Source organism: Apium graveolens, chromosome 5 (assembly GCF_009905375.1).
Source record: "Apium graveolens cultivar Ventura chromosome 5, ASM990537v1, whole genome shotgun sequence".
In the NCBI taxonomy this organism is placed as follows: domain Eukaryota; kingdom Viridiplantae; phylum Streptophyta; class Magnoliopsida; order Apiales; family Apiaceae; genus Apium; species Apium graveolens.
Window position 1 is genome coordinate 70851816 of NC_133651.1, and position 17310 is coordinate 70869125.

At 33.8% G+C, this 17310-nt stretch overlaps 1 protein-coding gene across 1 annotated transcript; it reads left to right on the forward strand.

Annotated features, from left to right (window-relative positions):
* Positions 1 to 12636: 12636 nt before the first annotated feature.
* Positions 12637 to 14986, forward strand: LOC141724155 (uncharacterized). The gene has a single exon (XM_074526161.1). It carries the CDS (start codon positions 12911 to 12913, stop codon positions 14723 to 14725), a length of 1815 nt encoding a protein of 604 aa, XP_074382262.1. The 5' UTR covers positions 12637 to 12910; the 3' UTR covers positions 14726 to 14986.
* Positions 14987 to 17310: the final 2324 nt, after the last annotated feature.

Consider the following 17310-nt stretch of genomic DNA (forward strand, 5'->3'; position numbering starts at 1 on the left):
TTTTCCCATTTTGGGCACATCATCTTTGTCGATTATTTATGTAAGAAGTTCCCGTCGCATTTCTACACGCACGTTTCCTGCTACCCGCTTAGCACCAGTTTTAACATTTCTTCCCGTAGTAACCTAAAGCACGTCATCATCCTGTTGCCATTTTGAAGGAAGCACCATTTCATACGCAATTTATTGACACATTTTAGGATCGTGCAACGTTCAGCTTCCGTCATCGGTCGGACTTCTTTAATCATTCCCCGTATAATATCTACAGTACTACGACACTTTTTGGGTCGTACTCGTTATTCTCACTAGCGCCTTAGACGTATTCACGTGTATTGGTACCTGCTACTAGTGGCCTTTATAGGGCGTGTACGATCTTCTTTACCTTCTATCAGTTCTGACAATGACATCCTTCATTCTTTCACGTTGCCCTTCGTAAGGGATATCGGCGACTATTTTTCGTATGCTAGCGTGGTAAGTACATCTACACAAATTATCTGTCAACAATAGGCGATTCCCCATACCATTCCTAATAAAAGTTAAGCCGCTAGTTGTATTCTCAATGGTCAGGATAGTCCTCTCATTCTACATGTCAATCTGAGAACTCTAAATCATTCCTCTGTCCGTCCTTTTTTGCAAAATATCTTGGGAAATAGTCCCGTTGTGAAATTAAATCTTGGGTCCTTATGAGGCGCAGTCGTCATGGGGTCTCTCTGTCCCAATTATCTCTTCCGCGTTCATATCAATTTTGTAAAGTGGACATCTATCGTTTGCATAATAAAGTAAGCGGTCTTATTTAATCTATCACTCAAAATCCTCAAATAGCACGACGGCTAATTGGTTCTTGATAATCCTCCTTCAAAATTCATTATAATTAACTCCTAACCCTATTTGGGTCATCTACAAGTTGAAATCGCCAAAATTTTAACCCTTGCCTTTCCGTTTTCATTTTCCAACTATGTCGAATACTTACTTACCTACTCGATGACATCCCCTTTCATATTTTGTCACGACTAATATCTGTTTACGTTTTTAGGCATCTTTAAGTCTTCTTCTTAAGTAATAAAGCATTCTTTTCATGCGATCCTTCTCATCAATTATTCTGAGATTTGTCATCCTCAATATATCTTTTCCTACTTAAAGTGTCAGCCACCATATTGGCCTTTCCTTGATGATAATATATTTCTCAATCATGGCCTTTGATCAATTTGACTATAGCCTCTATCGCGTGTTCAGTGTAAAAAAAATTTCCAAACTTTTCTCATAAGTAAACTCCTTGTCCCTTTCAGTCCGAACCTTATCGCAATTATTCTAGATTATTATTATAAAGCCTTATGTCACGGTCCTTAAGCTGCGTAGACATATCATTAGACTTCACACAACATCCTATTTTTATCGTCGAGTATTTCTAGCATGGGATTGCTACTAACCTTACCTTCACCTTTTTGAAAATCTTATTCCTCAAATTCATACATGCTTGGTTTTTCCAGAATTTATTAGCACCTATCCTGATAATGTTTCATAGAAGTGTACCTCACTATTCACGTTGTATCCCTATTTTCGTTCTTCTATAACCATATTAAAGATACTTATGATAATAAATAAACATGGTGTTCTTCTTTTTAAAACAACCTACTCCTCACGATACTCCGATTGCACCATCATAGCACTGGGCTTTCAGACTCATATTACAACAATCGGTTCTCAACTATACCTCTCTTTATTGGGAAGGCAATTAGCCTTGGAAAAAGATTTTCACGATATCGATGAAATTTAGACAGTCTTAACAAAGTTTCAAAATCTAACATCTGAACAAATAATGAGCTCTGAATAAAAGAGTCGCAATACTCAGAAGATTTATAACTTGGAAGGAAGAATATAACAAGGATTATCCTTCCATGTCCTTAGAATTCTATATTGTGATATTATGGAGAATATCCATTGAAAGCAATGATTGCTGAATAATAACATCATACAAATGATACTTGTAAGATTTTCCCATTGAAAGAATACTTTTCTTCCCGAAAAATGAAAGAAATATCGAATAACATCCTCAACCAAAGGTTAACCATTGAGGTCTCAAAGAGGTGCTATTTTGAAAGAAGGAATTTGATCCAATGATTAATAAATAAGGAAGTATATTGTTCTTCAATCACTTTGAAATTTTAATTGGATATTCGTTATACAACGAAAGAATAAAATATTTTATAAAACTGAATGTGAATTCTCGTTTGAGTGGGCGATCTAGTTTGGTCTCAATTAAATCATTCTTTGAAAATTTCGTCAACAATTAAATCTGGCATATATAATGCTCTATGGAATAATCAAAACTTTATTGGAAGTGGAACTAGCAAAATAATAACTAGTCCATATCAAGCAATGTTATCAACCGGCTAAGAAAATGGCCAGTACAATTGGTTTGGCCCATAGCAACTAGCTAGGACGATTAGCTAGGCTTTTGTAGTATTAATTAAAATTTTGACTAGTTAGGACAATTAACTAGTCATTCATGAGAACATATGCAACTAGGCATATTTCAGTTTGTGTGTAAAAATCTCGACATCGTAACCACTGAAGAAATTGTGGCTACCTGGATGACGATTTTGAAATAAAGAGTTTTTAAATTTGGGCCGAGAAAGACAATTATAATTCTGAATCGAGTGGTCTTGGCATCGGAACAATCGATAGCCTCTTATCAAATATTTCTTTTCAAATAAAGGGTACACTCATAGGTGCCCTAGTCCACATACTTTATCAGATCTTTAAATAGAATTGAATCGGAATACCAATATCAAATTGATACCCTTACTATGATTTCAAAGTTCAATATATAATTTCATCCCGATTAGAGGAAAAGGATTCCCGAGGAATATATGGAAATTAGATCATCCACGTTTTTAATAATTTGTTAGATATTTACAATCTCGACTGAGAAGAGTAAGTATGAAAGAAGAATCTAATGAAGATACTCATTATGAATATTCATCGATGAATTGAGGGAAAATTTATATATATAAAAAAATCTATTGGATAATTGAAATGAGGTATAAATATTTCTGAGTTGATCAAGAAGATCATAATCTATAAATGAAAGTTCATGGATTAACTAAAAGAATTGAATAAGTCCTGATGCGGAGAAAGACTATTCAAGATGGTCACATCAGAAGTTCAAAGTAGGGAACGAAAAGGATTGTCTGATATGACTTATCAAGGCAATACGAATGATCAACAGTTTGGAGGGAGTAATGTGACAGTGAGTAGGTGCCAAAAAATTTCATTGATTATCCTAACTCTCGTCATTATCCATCTGAGGATGATCCCACCTCTTCTTCTTCGTAATTCCATGTTTCAAATAGTTTCTCTTTCAACATCATTTTAAAATCGTTTACTAACTTGACTTTCGCACGTATATCTGTCATTCAGGTGTTTTACCTCGAAGACCTTACTCAGAAATATTCCAAAACATCCGTTAAGTCGATAGTTGCCTTCTACATGCATCCGTTACTAACTATAAGTGGCCAGTACCCCCTGGGAACAGATCAAAGAGATCTCTTAGGGATCTCAATGCAGTCCATAAGTTCAGTGGCATGTGTGTGTAATTGAACATACGTTACCGAATATATTAGAGGTCTACGTGTATATATACGTTACCTCTGACATCATTTCTACCGAAGAATTCCGCTCTAGACTCACTGGTCTATCCTTTTAAAAGGTTCTAAGATCAAGCCATCGCTCGTTGTAATCTTATGCCATTTAACTATAGACATGCTATCAATTCTCAATGCTCTCGATTTCTGAGCTAAACCATCATAACCTTACATGTTAAGTGCACTAATAATATCACATAGTGTACTCATCCTATGATGACATTCTTATATTACATTCAAATATTCCGTAATAGAATTAGAATCCTCAAGGGTATATTGGACACTATCTCTGGTGAGTTTGTGATTAATACGGCATTCCCATCCTCCTTGGTAAAATGACACTGTCAACTAGTTTGGGCCAATAACCTCAACTCTATGCTAATAATTAGACTTCATGATCCTCACATGTGATGCCCCCTTCACGGGAAACCTATAAAGAACTACGAGTATCAAGGCTCGTGTTATCAAAATTTACATATGGTGTTGGTAATATCGTCTTTACCCCGAATGCTCTGGAGACTCCGCTCCAATTTCTACATCCATATCCTTGCCAAATCAAATATGATTCTAATTTTTCTACTCATCATCCTGATAATCTCCAATGGTCATATCAGTCATGCTTTATTACCTCAAATATACACTTATCATAACCTACCCATTGGGCTACATCCGGTAGTCCAATGATGAACTCTATATGAGCTCTTACGCAATCTCGCATCTAGACAGATTCCTAACACTCTCGTCTCTAAGTATTATAACTTAATGCTCTGAGACCATTTCTGTAACGCCCCCAAATCCGGGGTAGGAATCTGGGTCGTCACGCCATCCTTCACTCATGTGTAACCTGGTATTGATTCAATAATCCAACATACCCCAATCTCATACTCGCACACACAAGTTATAGTCTTAGAAATGACGTACAAGATGTAATCTTCTTTTATTACACTCGAATGTACTTTACAGGATCTCAAACAATTATTTATAACCTCTACATGAAGTTACAATAATTATGACTGATATCTTATATATATCTGATACTCTAGCACACCTGAGACAAAGCTGCCAGGGATCCTCCCCATGACTGCAAGCGACTAGGTCCCACACTGGCATACTGGTTATCTGTTGTGTTGTGTCATTTAAAAGAAAGCAAGAGTGAGATATAATGCCCAGCATAATAATGTACAGTATGAAAATGACTGTATGATAAACTCACATAAAACATCATATTTGATAAATACGTTTTCTTCAAAATAGTTTTCATTGGTGATACACACCTTCTGAAAACAATCCTTTAGTGGATTTTATTAACCTGCGAATACCTTATTAGTAAACCCAACACTTAGGCTTGGGTTACGGTATTGCATCACAATTCCAATTGGAAGAATAGGACATTCACTGGAGCCACCGCATACGATGATCATTCATACTACGGAAATAGTAACCTTTTCTACTAGTAGAAGGACGAAACCGTCATCTCTCGGGTATCACCCTTGCCGCATACGGGCTATGTGTCCTCATTTCGGGTATACACACACTTCGCAGGTACATATTGTACCGTCTCCTACGGTACCAGTAGCATATCCAATACACGAAGTACTTGGATTCTACCCCTCCCTTGTCCTTTAGGAAATCCTATCATATCTCGAGAACTCGAACCACATCGAAGTTCCTCCAAGCGTTTTGCTTGTTGATAGGCATAGCTTTACTGTATATATATGTATATATGTACTTTCGAAAGTTTCGGAGGAAGTACTAAGGATGTGAGTTGACCGTTGTCAACAGATAATCAATAAGGGGGAAAAGTTTCTCCTTGAAATTATATTCAAAATATTAATAAGTCGGGATAATATTCACCGACGATCTGAAATTATTCGAATGATACTCCTAAATCAGATAGTATGTTTTATATCAGGATCTATGATTTTTAAATCGATAATAAACCCTTTAATAAATAATAATTAATTAAATAATAGTCTATAAATAATTAAATGATAATTGATGTTAATCATACCTCGAATGAGTTTACTCTCTAAAAGATTTATTTAAATAATATTTCTCAACTAGTTTGTGTCTACATAATTAATAATCTATAGTGATTAATCGAGTTTGAAGTAATTAAATGTTGGAGTATACTACTCCCATAATAAAGGAATACGTATAATATTTATTATCCGAACAACAAAATATAGTTGAGGGAATATGCTCGTTGGAAAATCGTTTTAATAAAAGTTCGAGGTGTTTTAATATTTCGTAAGTGGACGATGAGTCCCTTTTAAACCGTACTACTATGGACTTATAACCGTCCTATAATATCTCCGGAATGATTCCCGAGTTTTATTCTTTATAAAACAAAACTGACCGACTCTCGGTCTTACGACTTATACATCACGCTCTACTGTAGCGTTAATATTCTTAAATAAGCACCTCCGGAATACTTCCGGGTTTTCATCAATTTAATTGACCGATCCTCGGTCTAAAATATATACACGCCACGCAACTCGCTAGCGTTAACGTTCTCAATTATAAACTCCTCCGGGATACCTCCGGGTTTTTATAAGCTTACACCGACCGACTCTCGGTCTAAATATGATATTTCGAACTCGGTATGAACATATACTAAAATTATCAACAATTAGGTAATATAATACATCTCAAACTTCGTAAAACAGTTTAAAGCAATCTTATGCGTATATCACAGTTTTGTAAAATATTCACAACACAACAGTTCTTAAAAGGTAGGGTTTGAAAACTTGCATGGGTATCTCGAGGTGGAGGATTCTCTAGGTTCCGCTCGGAAATCTATAACCATAAACACAATTCGTTAGGTCCCGTTCTATTTTAAGGCGACTCGCACTCACGCGCTACTTATTATGCACCCTCTCAACTTATACTACCCTTATTATTCCTTTAAGTCCTTATATACATCATGGTCGCTTCGTTTTTCTGAGTATCTTAGGTTCATTCTCATTATCGCTGTCGGCTCCGCTTATGGATTCTTACGGTTTCTACTCGCGCGATCTCGGCTCCGATATTTTTATAAAATTAAAAAATTATTATTTTCACTTGAAATTTTTATCGCAGTTATGAAACTCAATATTTTACTCTCTGTAAAAAGTTCATGATTTATGATAACTTTTAAGTCAATCCTTTATATTTTCAAAGTTTGTGATTTCTCGCAGTTTTTGTCGCGTAAATCATTTTTACTAAAACGACCATAACTTTTGATCCGTAAATCGGAATTGAGCGATTCAAGCGCATAAACGATCCTTATAACATTTCCTATCATTATCAAGGGTTAGTTTTCAATAAACTACAGTTTAAAACTCCGGGACTTTCTGCAGAAATTTAAAGTTAAGATTCGTTGGTTTTAACGGAGTTACGTTTACGATCGGGGTTTCGTTTACGCCCTAACTCTTAACACAACCACCAATAATCATCATTTCATCATCAACACACAAACTCCTCTCAAGAATATTATTTTATTGAGGCAACGATAATCAACCTTAAATCTACTTAACTTAAACTTCAAGATCTCAACAATACCACTTCTTAAACTAAGTTTTCTACCACATACTAAATGCATTTTAAAAATGAATCTTAAATAAAGTTGGGCCAAAGATTTTTACCTTTATTGTAAGCTTGAGATGTGTTATTGAGGATGGTGGAGGCTTGGAAGTGCTTGGTATGACTTTTGGAGCCTAGAACCATTATTGAAATCAAGAAACCAAAGAGAGGTTACTATTCATACTATTCACTAGTGAGTTTCTTGATTTTATTTTACCCATCAAACCTTGATAAAAAGAGATGAAAGAATTTTCTTACCTTAGTTTAATTTCTAGGAGGCTTGAGAATTAATTGGATGATTTTACAAGAGCTAGAACTTGAGTTTTTGAATTGGATTTCTCCTTCTTTTTCATTAGGGCCGAATGGAAGCATCAAGGGGGTATTTATACTCCTCTTGGTTGCTTAGCTTGGTTGATTTGCTAGGTAACTTCTAGAAAATGGGGTGGAAGATCTTGCACTTGATTTTTAATTCCTAGGTTGAATCCTAGGTTTATTCTTGTTGCAAATCTTAGGGACAAATCTTTGGTAGCTTCCTAGAAACTACTTATGTTAGCTTCCTTAGCACATTATTTGGATAGCTTGCTTGATAATCCTATGATTAGCTTACTATTTGATAAAGTAACCATGGTTACTCTCTTACCATGGTTTAGTTAGTGTGTTACGTTTATTTAATCGTTTACGTGTTCGCTCATCACTTAAACGTTTTCGTAATACTTATTCGTAAATGGTTCGCGACGTAATTCCTTTCGTATTTATTCCTTATATTTTTAATTATCATACTTGAATATAAATCCGTAGGGTTTTAATCTCGTAATTATACTTTGATTCCCGTAATCCTCGATGATTCGTAAATACGGTCATTTTTCAAAGTTCGTTTTCTTCGAAAACTAATAGCGTTTACATACACTCATTTAGTACGTATAATCGTAATATCAACTTCGAAACTCATTTTCTCATGCACTACATAATGTGGGCTCAAAATTTTTTCCCGTCCTTCTGGGTTACTATTCATTAAACGTTTTACAAGGTCTCAAAAATTCAAGTTATTATATTACCATTCATAAAGGTCTTTTACCGATGTCAACAATTTGGGTTCTTACAACTTACACCAACTAGGAGTCTGATTCCTTTATTCTAGGACTTCAAAGTCTATCCAAAGTCTGAGAACTTGTTCAACAAGTCTCCTAATCCTAGTCCAATTCAAGGACTCTCAACATCTATATAAAGGAACTCACCCCATCAATCAGAACTACATTTTTTGACTTGATTCTCCATTTCATAGAGATACGTAGGCATCTCGTAAAGGCAGAGTTAAGCTACGAAACACGAGAGCAGCCATTAAAGGCCTTTAGCTCCCGAACCCTAGCAATTAATATACTCTAGTTTTTTATCCATAACAATTATGATGATCTCTTTATATTTATACGCCAAGTGTCTTATTAGTGTATATATGTTTGATCACTATTTAAATCTATTAAGTCAATTGATTACTCAAATAACACGAATTTAAATTTATTCAAAAATTACAATAATCTACTAAATAAATTGTTATTATTTATATATTATAATTGATGTAGCGCTAACAAAAATTCATATATAATTTTACTCAACTGACCATCAATCATGGTTAAGACATAAAAATAACTTATATACTATAAAGATATAAAAATCCATATTCACGGTCTTTTTAGAATTCAAAGGAAAAATTGAACTAAGATCATCATTCAAATCGCTTTCAAGTTTCTTTCGTTAATGATTCTAATCATTCTTCTAATAATAATGTGAAAACATTGTATATTATATTTCCAAATTTAAATATTTTTCAGTCTCATAGAATTTCATAAAATGAATAAAATCAAATGACACAATATAATATAGTTTTAACTTTTATTTAAGCAATTCTAAATATTTAAGTAATTCAAAGTATTTGTACGATAATTTCTAGATTTAAAAATTAACTCCCTCAATTAGTATTGCTCATGAAAACTATTTGTTTTAAAAAAATTGATACTAAAATTTTTTAATGATTATTTTTAAAAATCATATCAAATTCAAAAATTATGTAAACTTTAATATTTCATTAACAAATATTTGAATACAAATATATTTTTAATTAAATTATACAACAAACCATCTATTTTTTAAGAATTATCAACTTCTTTACCATTTCTCTAATTAAATAAATCAATGAAAAATCTAAATTTTATTTTGTAGTTGTAGATTAATTATTTTTTCTAAAGAATGAAATGAACTAGTACTTTGGAATTAACTGTTTACAAATTTACCATCATCGAACATTATTATAGATCTAATTCTTTTTTAAAAGTGAAATGTAAAAAATAAATCAATCAAGCATATTGTTGTAGTTTCAACAAATCTTGTGACAGTTCATGTCAAATTTTGAATACATTTAAAAATTGGGTCAAGTCCAAAAATAATAATACATTACTGGTAAAGTTAGTACGTTTGATACATTTTATCAATTGACTTGTTCCTATAAAGACCGTGAACACATTTTTTTTATAAATATAAGATATCATAAAATTTGCCCTTATTAGTAAATTCTTCTCATCGAGATTGTAATTTATATTTACTAAATCTAGATAGTGACGATGTATTTTCGGCCGAATCATGTAGTTAAATTTCGAGATGTTTTTGAAAATGAGTCAAGTTCTGATTTTGAATTCAAAATAAACCGAAATAAGTAGACTCTTTATGATTCTAATCGGTCTAAATATGTAGTACACATATAGATAATTTATTTATAAGCGAATCTTTTTTCAATATTTTCTTTATAAAATTATTTGTTTGTACATTTTTTTTTATTTTTTATATAAAAAGGTACCAGGTATATTTTTAAACTAAAAACTGATTAATAATTCCGTTTATGTTCTATGCTTAATCTTATATTTTAAGTACAATCATTTAAAATTAACTCTACAAATACGATCCATTAACTTCGTTTGAAGTTAAATAAAATGTTCACTATTTACGATAGTCACATATTATGTGTATTATTTAAAACACATGTGAGATTATGATGTAGTGGTATGAAGATGTTCAAGTGAATGAAAAGACTCAAGTTCGATTGCTACAAATGCCTTTTTATATAAATAGTAAAAATATGGGTAAATTAGTCATTTCAATACATAAAAAAAATGTCATGAATTATATCTCCTCAACCAATTATATATAGAAGGAATAGATAATAGATAGATAGACAAAGTATATGTCTATATTTCAGAATACAGTCTATGTAATTTTTGAAATTTCAGCTTGCACATGTTTCGTTAGAAATAAAGTCCACGCCTCCTAATAATTTAGTTAAAGCGTGCAAAAAATACCACTAGAAGTACTTTATACTCAATGATCGTTTAGACTATTGAGTGAAGGTATGCCGTATCATATTTATAATTTTTTTTGCAGATTTTGATGATTCAGGTGACTGAAAATATATTGGTGGTATATGACCTCTAGGTTAAAGATATGATGTTAATTATAACTTGTGTAAAACTGATATATAGTTGTTAGGTGATTGAACCTTATTGTATACGGAATCGACAATGTCTCGTTTTAACTTCAGCGTTCTCGTATTAAAATATCTATACAATGTTATTAAATTCATTGTGATGACGAATAATTAGCAAATTCATTGTGTATATGTTATCGTGTGTTGTTGTGTTAATGTAGTTTGTGGGTATCTATTACAAAATTTCACGATGTGACTACTGTGAGAACTTGTAGCAGTTAGGCTTCCAAAATCTTTTTTTTGTACTTCATATAAGATTTCTCAATATCAATTTTTATGAGAAAATGACTTAGATAGCACAAAAAATGCAAAAGGGCAAAATAATGGCCATTTACGACACTCAAAAATGATAGATCATGTTGTGTTTGTAGTTCAGGATAAAAAGATAGTAATTGTCCGCGGGTTGACATGCAACCAGAGTACTGTGCCACATGGTTGACATACAATTAGTGTGTCGTGTCATAAACTTTTAAATACTAAAATAGTAATTAATTAATAAAAATGTGTTATGAGTGCATATGATTATGTATAATAGCAAGTGAATGGACCCCACTCATTATATATATATGTGTGTGTGTGTATATCTATATTGTTTGTGTGGTCATTAATCAACGCAATATGAACTTATGTGTGTATGGAAATGACTATTTGGTACATATATCTTATATTATACAGACACAGTTATTGTGTAAATGCTAATTAAACATGTGTTTGCGGGTTTTTTTTTAATCATAAATTTACGGGGAGAAGAAACGTTGCACGCCAATATATTTTTCACAACATCTCTTTAAGTTGCGTTTATTTTTTCAATATATGATGTTTGAGACCTTATTTAATAAAATTGTGCTAGAAAGTGTCAACACCCTTATTTCACTGACTTCTTAACTGTTTGTTCGGAATGCTATCATCTCAACAATTAGGCATTTAACTCTAAAACTATTTTTGCTTAAAAGTTTTTTTTGTACATATATATCATCGTCGTGATCTATATGTGAGAATATATTATGTTGTACGGATAACATATAATATATTTTTATTTGAATAATTAATCATATAATCTTATATCATATACATATCAATAATTGTTATCTTGTAATGGTGATTTTAATTGAAGAGTACTTAACAAAAATATCGTATCAATATTGACCAAATATGTATTATATATTTTATTTTTCGTATAAGTGTATACAAGATCATCAGATATTATAAATTTAATTTTTTTTCTTATAATTTTATACATGATCATTATATTTTATTAACCATTTCTTATATGTAGTATCTTAAATTTTAATGTAACAGTTATTTTAAAAAGTATAACATCATAAATTAAATACATGTTACATGTTGACTCATCTATGCATTTTATAAAATAGTTATTTTATAGGTAAAATATCGATTAGTATTATTATTTAGTAGTAACTTATTTTTTTTTTGAAATATATAGATAACTAAATCAGCAAATATAAAAAAATGATTAAAAATGTTACTCTATAACTCTAACGTGACAAATATCCATTAAGCGAATAATTATTAACACAAATTTACCGATATAGTGATATTGAAGTGTCATTGAAATGTCAATGTTATTGTTATTGGTTAGACTCGGGTTCAATTTCTATCATTAATATTTTTTTAAGTAAATTAAATATACGGACAAATCTGTCATTTTACGGAGAATAAAAGTCTCCTATATTAATATATGTGAATTTGTTCATATTTTATTGAGTTCGTCCGGTTAACCCCTACTGAAAAAATTATAAATATTTATTTGCAGTAAAAAAAGATAATTATCTAATTATATTCCGAAAGCGACAGCAATTACCAAAATTATAAATAAACTTTTATGATGAATTGCTGAAATTCTGAACCGTATATCTTCATTTCAAAAAGAAAAAGAAAAGAAAAAACATAGGGGCGTACTGTACAGCATCTAATCTGTATATACAACAAGTGTATGTATTACCTGTCAGATGAAGAAGACTCTGAATACATGGACACAAAGATACTTAAAGCCCTAGATTGAACTCCCCAACTGCCCATCCAACACACAAAATCAGACAATAAACACACTCATCTATACATATGTAAGAACTCAAAGAAACTTTCTGCTAGTACAAAATTCCACTATTTCTAATTTTAATTTCCCCCAATTGTACTACATACAGTTTGTGTAGGTATGTATCCGAGCAAACTCGAAGACGACGATCTCTTCAATCTCCACCAAAACCAACCACACCCCTCCATTCTTGACCCCTTTTCACTCCCACCTATCTCCCCAATTCCCCTATTTCCCGACGCCGACTCCGATGCTGACTCTTCCGACGGCGTTTTGGCCGGAAATTCAAGAACTCTTCATTTTATCAACCCGGACCCACATATTTCAACCCAATTCTACACTTTTAATCAGCAATCTCATGCCTTGATGATTAATTGTATTCGTAGTTCAAGAGTTGCGAGTCCTGAGGAGATCAGAAGTGCTACTCCGGCGACAGTGCTTTCGAGCTGGAGGTCGGTGTGGAAGGACCGGAATGAGGATACTGCGTATGTCACGGCGTGGAAGCGGATACAAGATAAGTTAAATGTTCATGTTGATGATAAAAGTAGTAGTAATTACTTGTGTTTTAAGAATAATTGTAATCAGTTTGTATCGTATACCGATCAATGGCAAGATATTGTGATGAGTTTTCATTCTGGTGTGGATTTTAAGCATGTTGGACTTAGGGAGACTATTGAGAGGATTAAGCAAGTTTGGACTGTAGGTGCTAAGTTCTATGGGATTCCTGAGTCTTTTATTAGGGTTTGTGTTACGGAGTGTCCTGTGTGTTGTGAGTCCGCCCCTAGGAATAAGAGGAGGAGGTTTGAGTATACGGAGTCGTTTGAAGTGCCTGCCAATGAGGTGGCTACTAAGTTGCATGAATTGGCTGCGAAGCATAAGGTTGTGTTGTGTATTAGGCAGAAGTATATTAGGTGTAAGCCGTTTATGGCTGAGGTTAAGGATTATGCATGTCATCGGGCTGGAGAGCCTGCTTCGACTTCAAAGAAATCGAAGATTATGAAGAGGGAACCGTATGCGTCCAAGAGGTGCGGGTGTGGGTTTAGGATCCGCGCGATTGTACCTATTGCGAAGTATAATGATAAGGACAAGACCTTTGTGTATGAGGAAGAGGGGGTAGCTGTGTTTAAGCTGTATGCAGTGCATTCGGGGCATGAACCGGGGCCTTTAGATGGTAATGCTAGGATTATGCACAGGGTCATTGGAAACAAAGGCGGTCTTACGATGGATCAAGATGTAGTTTATGGGATGAGTGATGAAGTAGATAATCAGAACTTTTCATTTAGGGTAAAGGATGATGGAGATTTGCAGCTTTTCTTTTTGCAGCAAGCGAAGGAATTGAAAAACGAGATTGCACTTGTTGAAGGGAAGATGGGGGATATTCCATCAGAAGTACTAGGTTCTCTCTCACAAGCTCTTTTAGAAACTGTTAACAAGTTTCGCAGTCTCAGAGAACATGGTCCAAACATGGTTGGCTTTCTCTCGGATAAACAACAATCACATGACCTCTTAGTGGGGGAGAGTGATTTGGCAGATTGGGGTGGTCACCATCAGGAAATGTATGGAAATGGCAAGAACACAGAACTCATCGATGATGACGAAGATAGTTTTGAGCGAACTCTTGGTGATGTTTCTTCCTGGGATCAGATCAGAACAGAATGCAGGGTTGAGAGGGATTTGCTTGGTGAGACCTGTAAACCTGAGAAGTGGTTGAAATGCAGTGATTTTGACGAGAAGAGTATACTTGACTGTGAGGAATCTAAAGTAATTAAACCCATGAGGGATGGTGGGACTATAGAATCAGATGCCACTCTTGCTGGTTTACACGTTGATAGCTTCTACCCTGAGAACCCAAAATGGTTTGATTCTACTTGTGGGCTGGAGGATTCTAATGCTGATTGTGGCAATAGTGAATTTAGGCCCGGGGAGGCTGTATGAAGTGAAATAGCAACGGTTCAAGCCACAAAAAGATAATCTAATTTATGAACTAAATAGGCACAATTCTGCCTGATCTCAGTGTGAGTTGTATATTAATGTACACAGAAGATTTGGGTCTCTGATATGCTTTAGGTGATTTATCAGTTTTGTGGTTCTGTAAAGTCTAGCCTTCGGGCTTTGCTGCACATACTTCATTATGTCTGTAAGTGGAACATGTTGCGAGCTTTCTTATTAATTACCTTATTCCACATTTCATGTCGACTGTCACCTCCCATGATTTATGTACATTCTCTATATGCAGTTAGTTTTCTTATGCCTTTATGCTGTTTCTGCAAATTGCGAAGTCCCCTTAGTTTCCCCCACCTCTACATATTCCCTATACAATGCAGAAATCAAGTGTTTAATTTGCTAGACATTTTAACTTATTTTAGCTATTTGTTTGTTTAAGTTGATGCCTTTTTTTTAGTACTTCCTGCAGTGGTTGTAGTGGTGGTTTTTTCCTGTTCTTTGCATTGTAGTGTTCCAAAGTTGTAATGTAAGTGCCGCTAGGCTTCTTCAATATTATTGCTGCTTATCTAACAAAAAGTTGATGTCTTTTTTTAAGTTACATTTGCATGATTTGGATTATATTTGTATCCTTTTAGAGGCAAACAGAAGATGCCTTTTTCTATACCTCATATGAGATTCTTTAAAAAAACTTGTCACAATAACGGATAACCCGTTGGTGAATTTGTTGGAATGATATTGACTGTACGTGCCTTTTACATATGCAATGATTACTATATAATCTTTTGGCGCCAAACTGGACATGATTATGAGGATGTAACTGAAAGAAAACCTAAATAGGAACTTCATTTGTGCAATTAAACACTTTTTTTTAAAGAAGTGTAACCAAATAGATTCTTATATTTTGATATTTAGTATTTTTACTTATATTTTGGCATTCCAGTTTGTAGAAGTTATATTTGTCAGCCTCATCCTACCACAGTAGATCCTTGAGCTGAATGTAGGTGGACTTTCACATCTAATCTAATCTAATCCATGTAGCTACCAAATTATACATATCGTTTCATTTATTATTTTCATCTGGATAATAGGACTTGTGAACTTGAAGAAAGTGGTGCTGCATGTTTTATGTGTAGGAGCGGAGGGATGGCATGATTAGAGATAGGATTACGTACTCAGTAGTTTTTTGTGGTTTAGTGAAGATGTATATAGACGTTGTCGGTCTACTAAATTCAAAGTTTCTTTTCATTTGCTTATTGACGTTAGTTTTTTCTGGAAAATTGTACTTGTGAACCTAAAGAAAGAGGTGCTGCATGTTTTGTATGTAGGAGCAGAGGGATGGAACGAGTATAGATAGGAATATGCACTCCCTAGTTTTTGTGGTGTGGTGTGGATGTATATAGAAGATGTCGGTCTACTAATTTTTTTTTTCAATTTAAAATACTGACGGTGCTTGCTTTTTCTGGAAAACATGACTTGTGAACCTAAAGAATTAGGTGCTGCATGTTTTATATGTTGGTCTACTAATTCCTTTTTTTTTCTTGGATATGTAGCTTTTTATTTTATTTTTCCGAATCATAGCATGCAAGACTGAGTTACGATCACACCTTCCTGGTTTATATGTTAATATTAACGGTATATTGCACGAGTAATAACAACACTTAGCGGGAAAAGAAGGTATAAGAAACTATTGCTTACCTTATACTTCCTTTTGCTGATGGGAGGGGGGAGGGGTCTGCCTGTATCTGTTTATGAACTTGTAGTTCTTTGGCATGTAATTTTGTGCCCCAGAAGCATAAAATTTTCAGTGTAAAACTTTGGATTGTAAGAACACACCTGTTAGCTACATGGAACTCTACTCAAGGTTCCAAAATAGACTAGAAATGTCTTTTCCCAAGTAGAAACTAAGTACTGTTTTTTTATTAACTTACCAAGGCCACATATTATAGTGTCAAGTTATCGCAGAGACTGTGCGGGTGTAAACACCAGTAAATGTGATTGCTTGTATTCTTGGTACTTAAATTCTTAATTCAGCAATTAAGAGATAACTTACTGTTTAGATGGAAAAGAGGCCTGCTACTTGAGGCAGCATTCCAGTGCTTGATCATCCTAATCTCGTGACAGCCAGGGTCCCGCGGATGATCCATAAAGCCTTGACAACTAGCGGTTGAAGTAAAAGAAGGCTAATTTGGAGACATGAAGGGAACTAACCACAGAAGATCGGTTTTCAGCTCTTATTGAAAATGACCGTAAGACTTGATATGCCACCGGATTGTTCAGTAATGTATCCTGGTTTGCAATTAGGGGGAGCATGGGTTATCTATCTAGTTTGATTTTGTCAGGAAGATGAAGGTTGTCCTGCTGTTGGCCACGATAACTTCACAAATCGCAAGCCTCGGAAGCCAAATGGTCTCTTTAACTATATGAGCATGATCAGTAGCCAAGTATTTACATGATGGGGGTGTAAGCGTGATCAGTAGCTGAGTAAATATGATGGTGGTGTAAGCACGATCAGTTAGCAGTAACGATAAAGAACATGCCGAAGACATGTAATTAACGAAGTATGGCAAATTTGGAGC

Excerpts from the sequence above, each read along its gene's own strand:
- LOC141724155 (XM_074526161.1), top strand. The coding sequence starts at position 12,911 with ATGTATCCGAGCAAACTCGAAGACGACGATCTCTTCAATCTCCACCAA.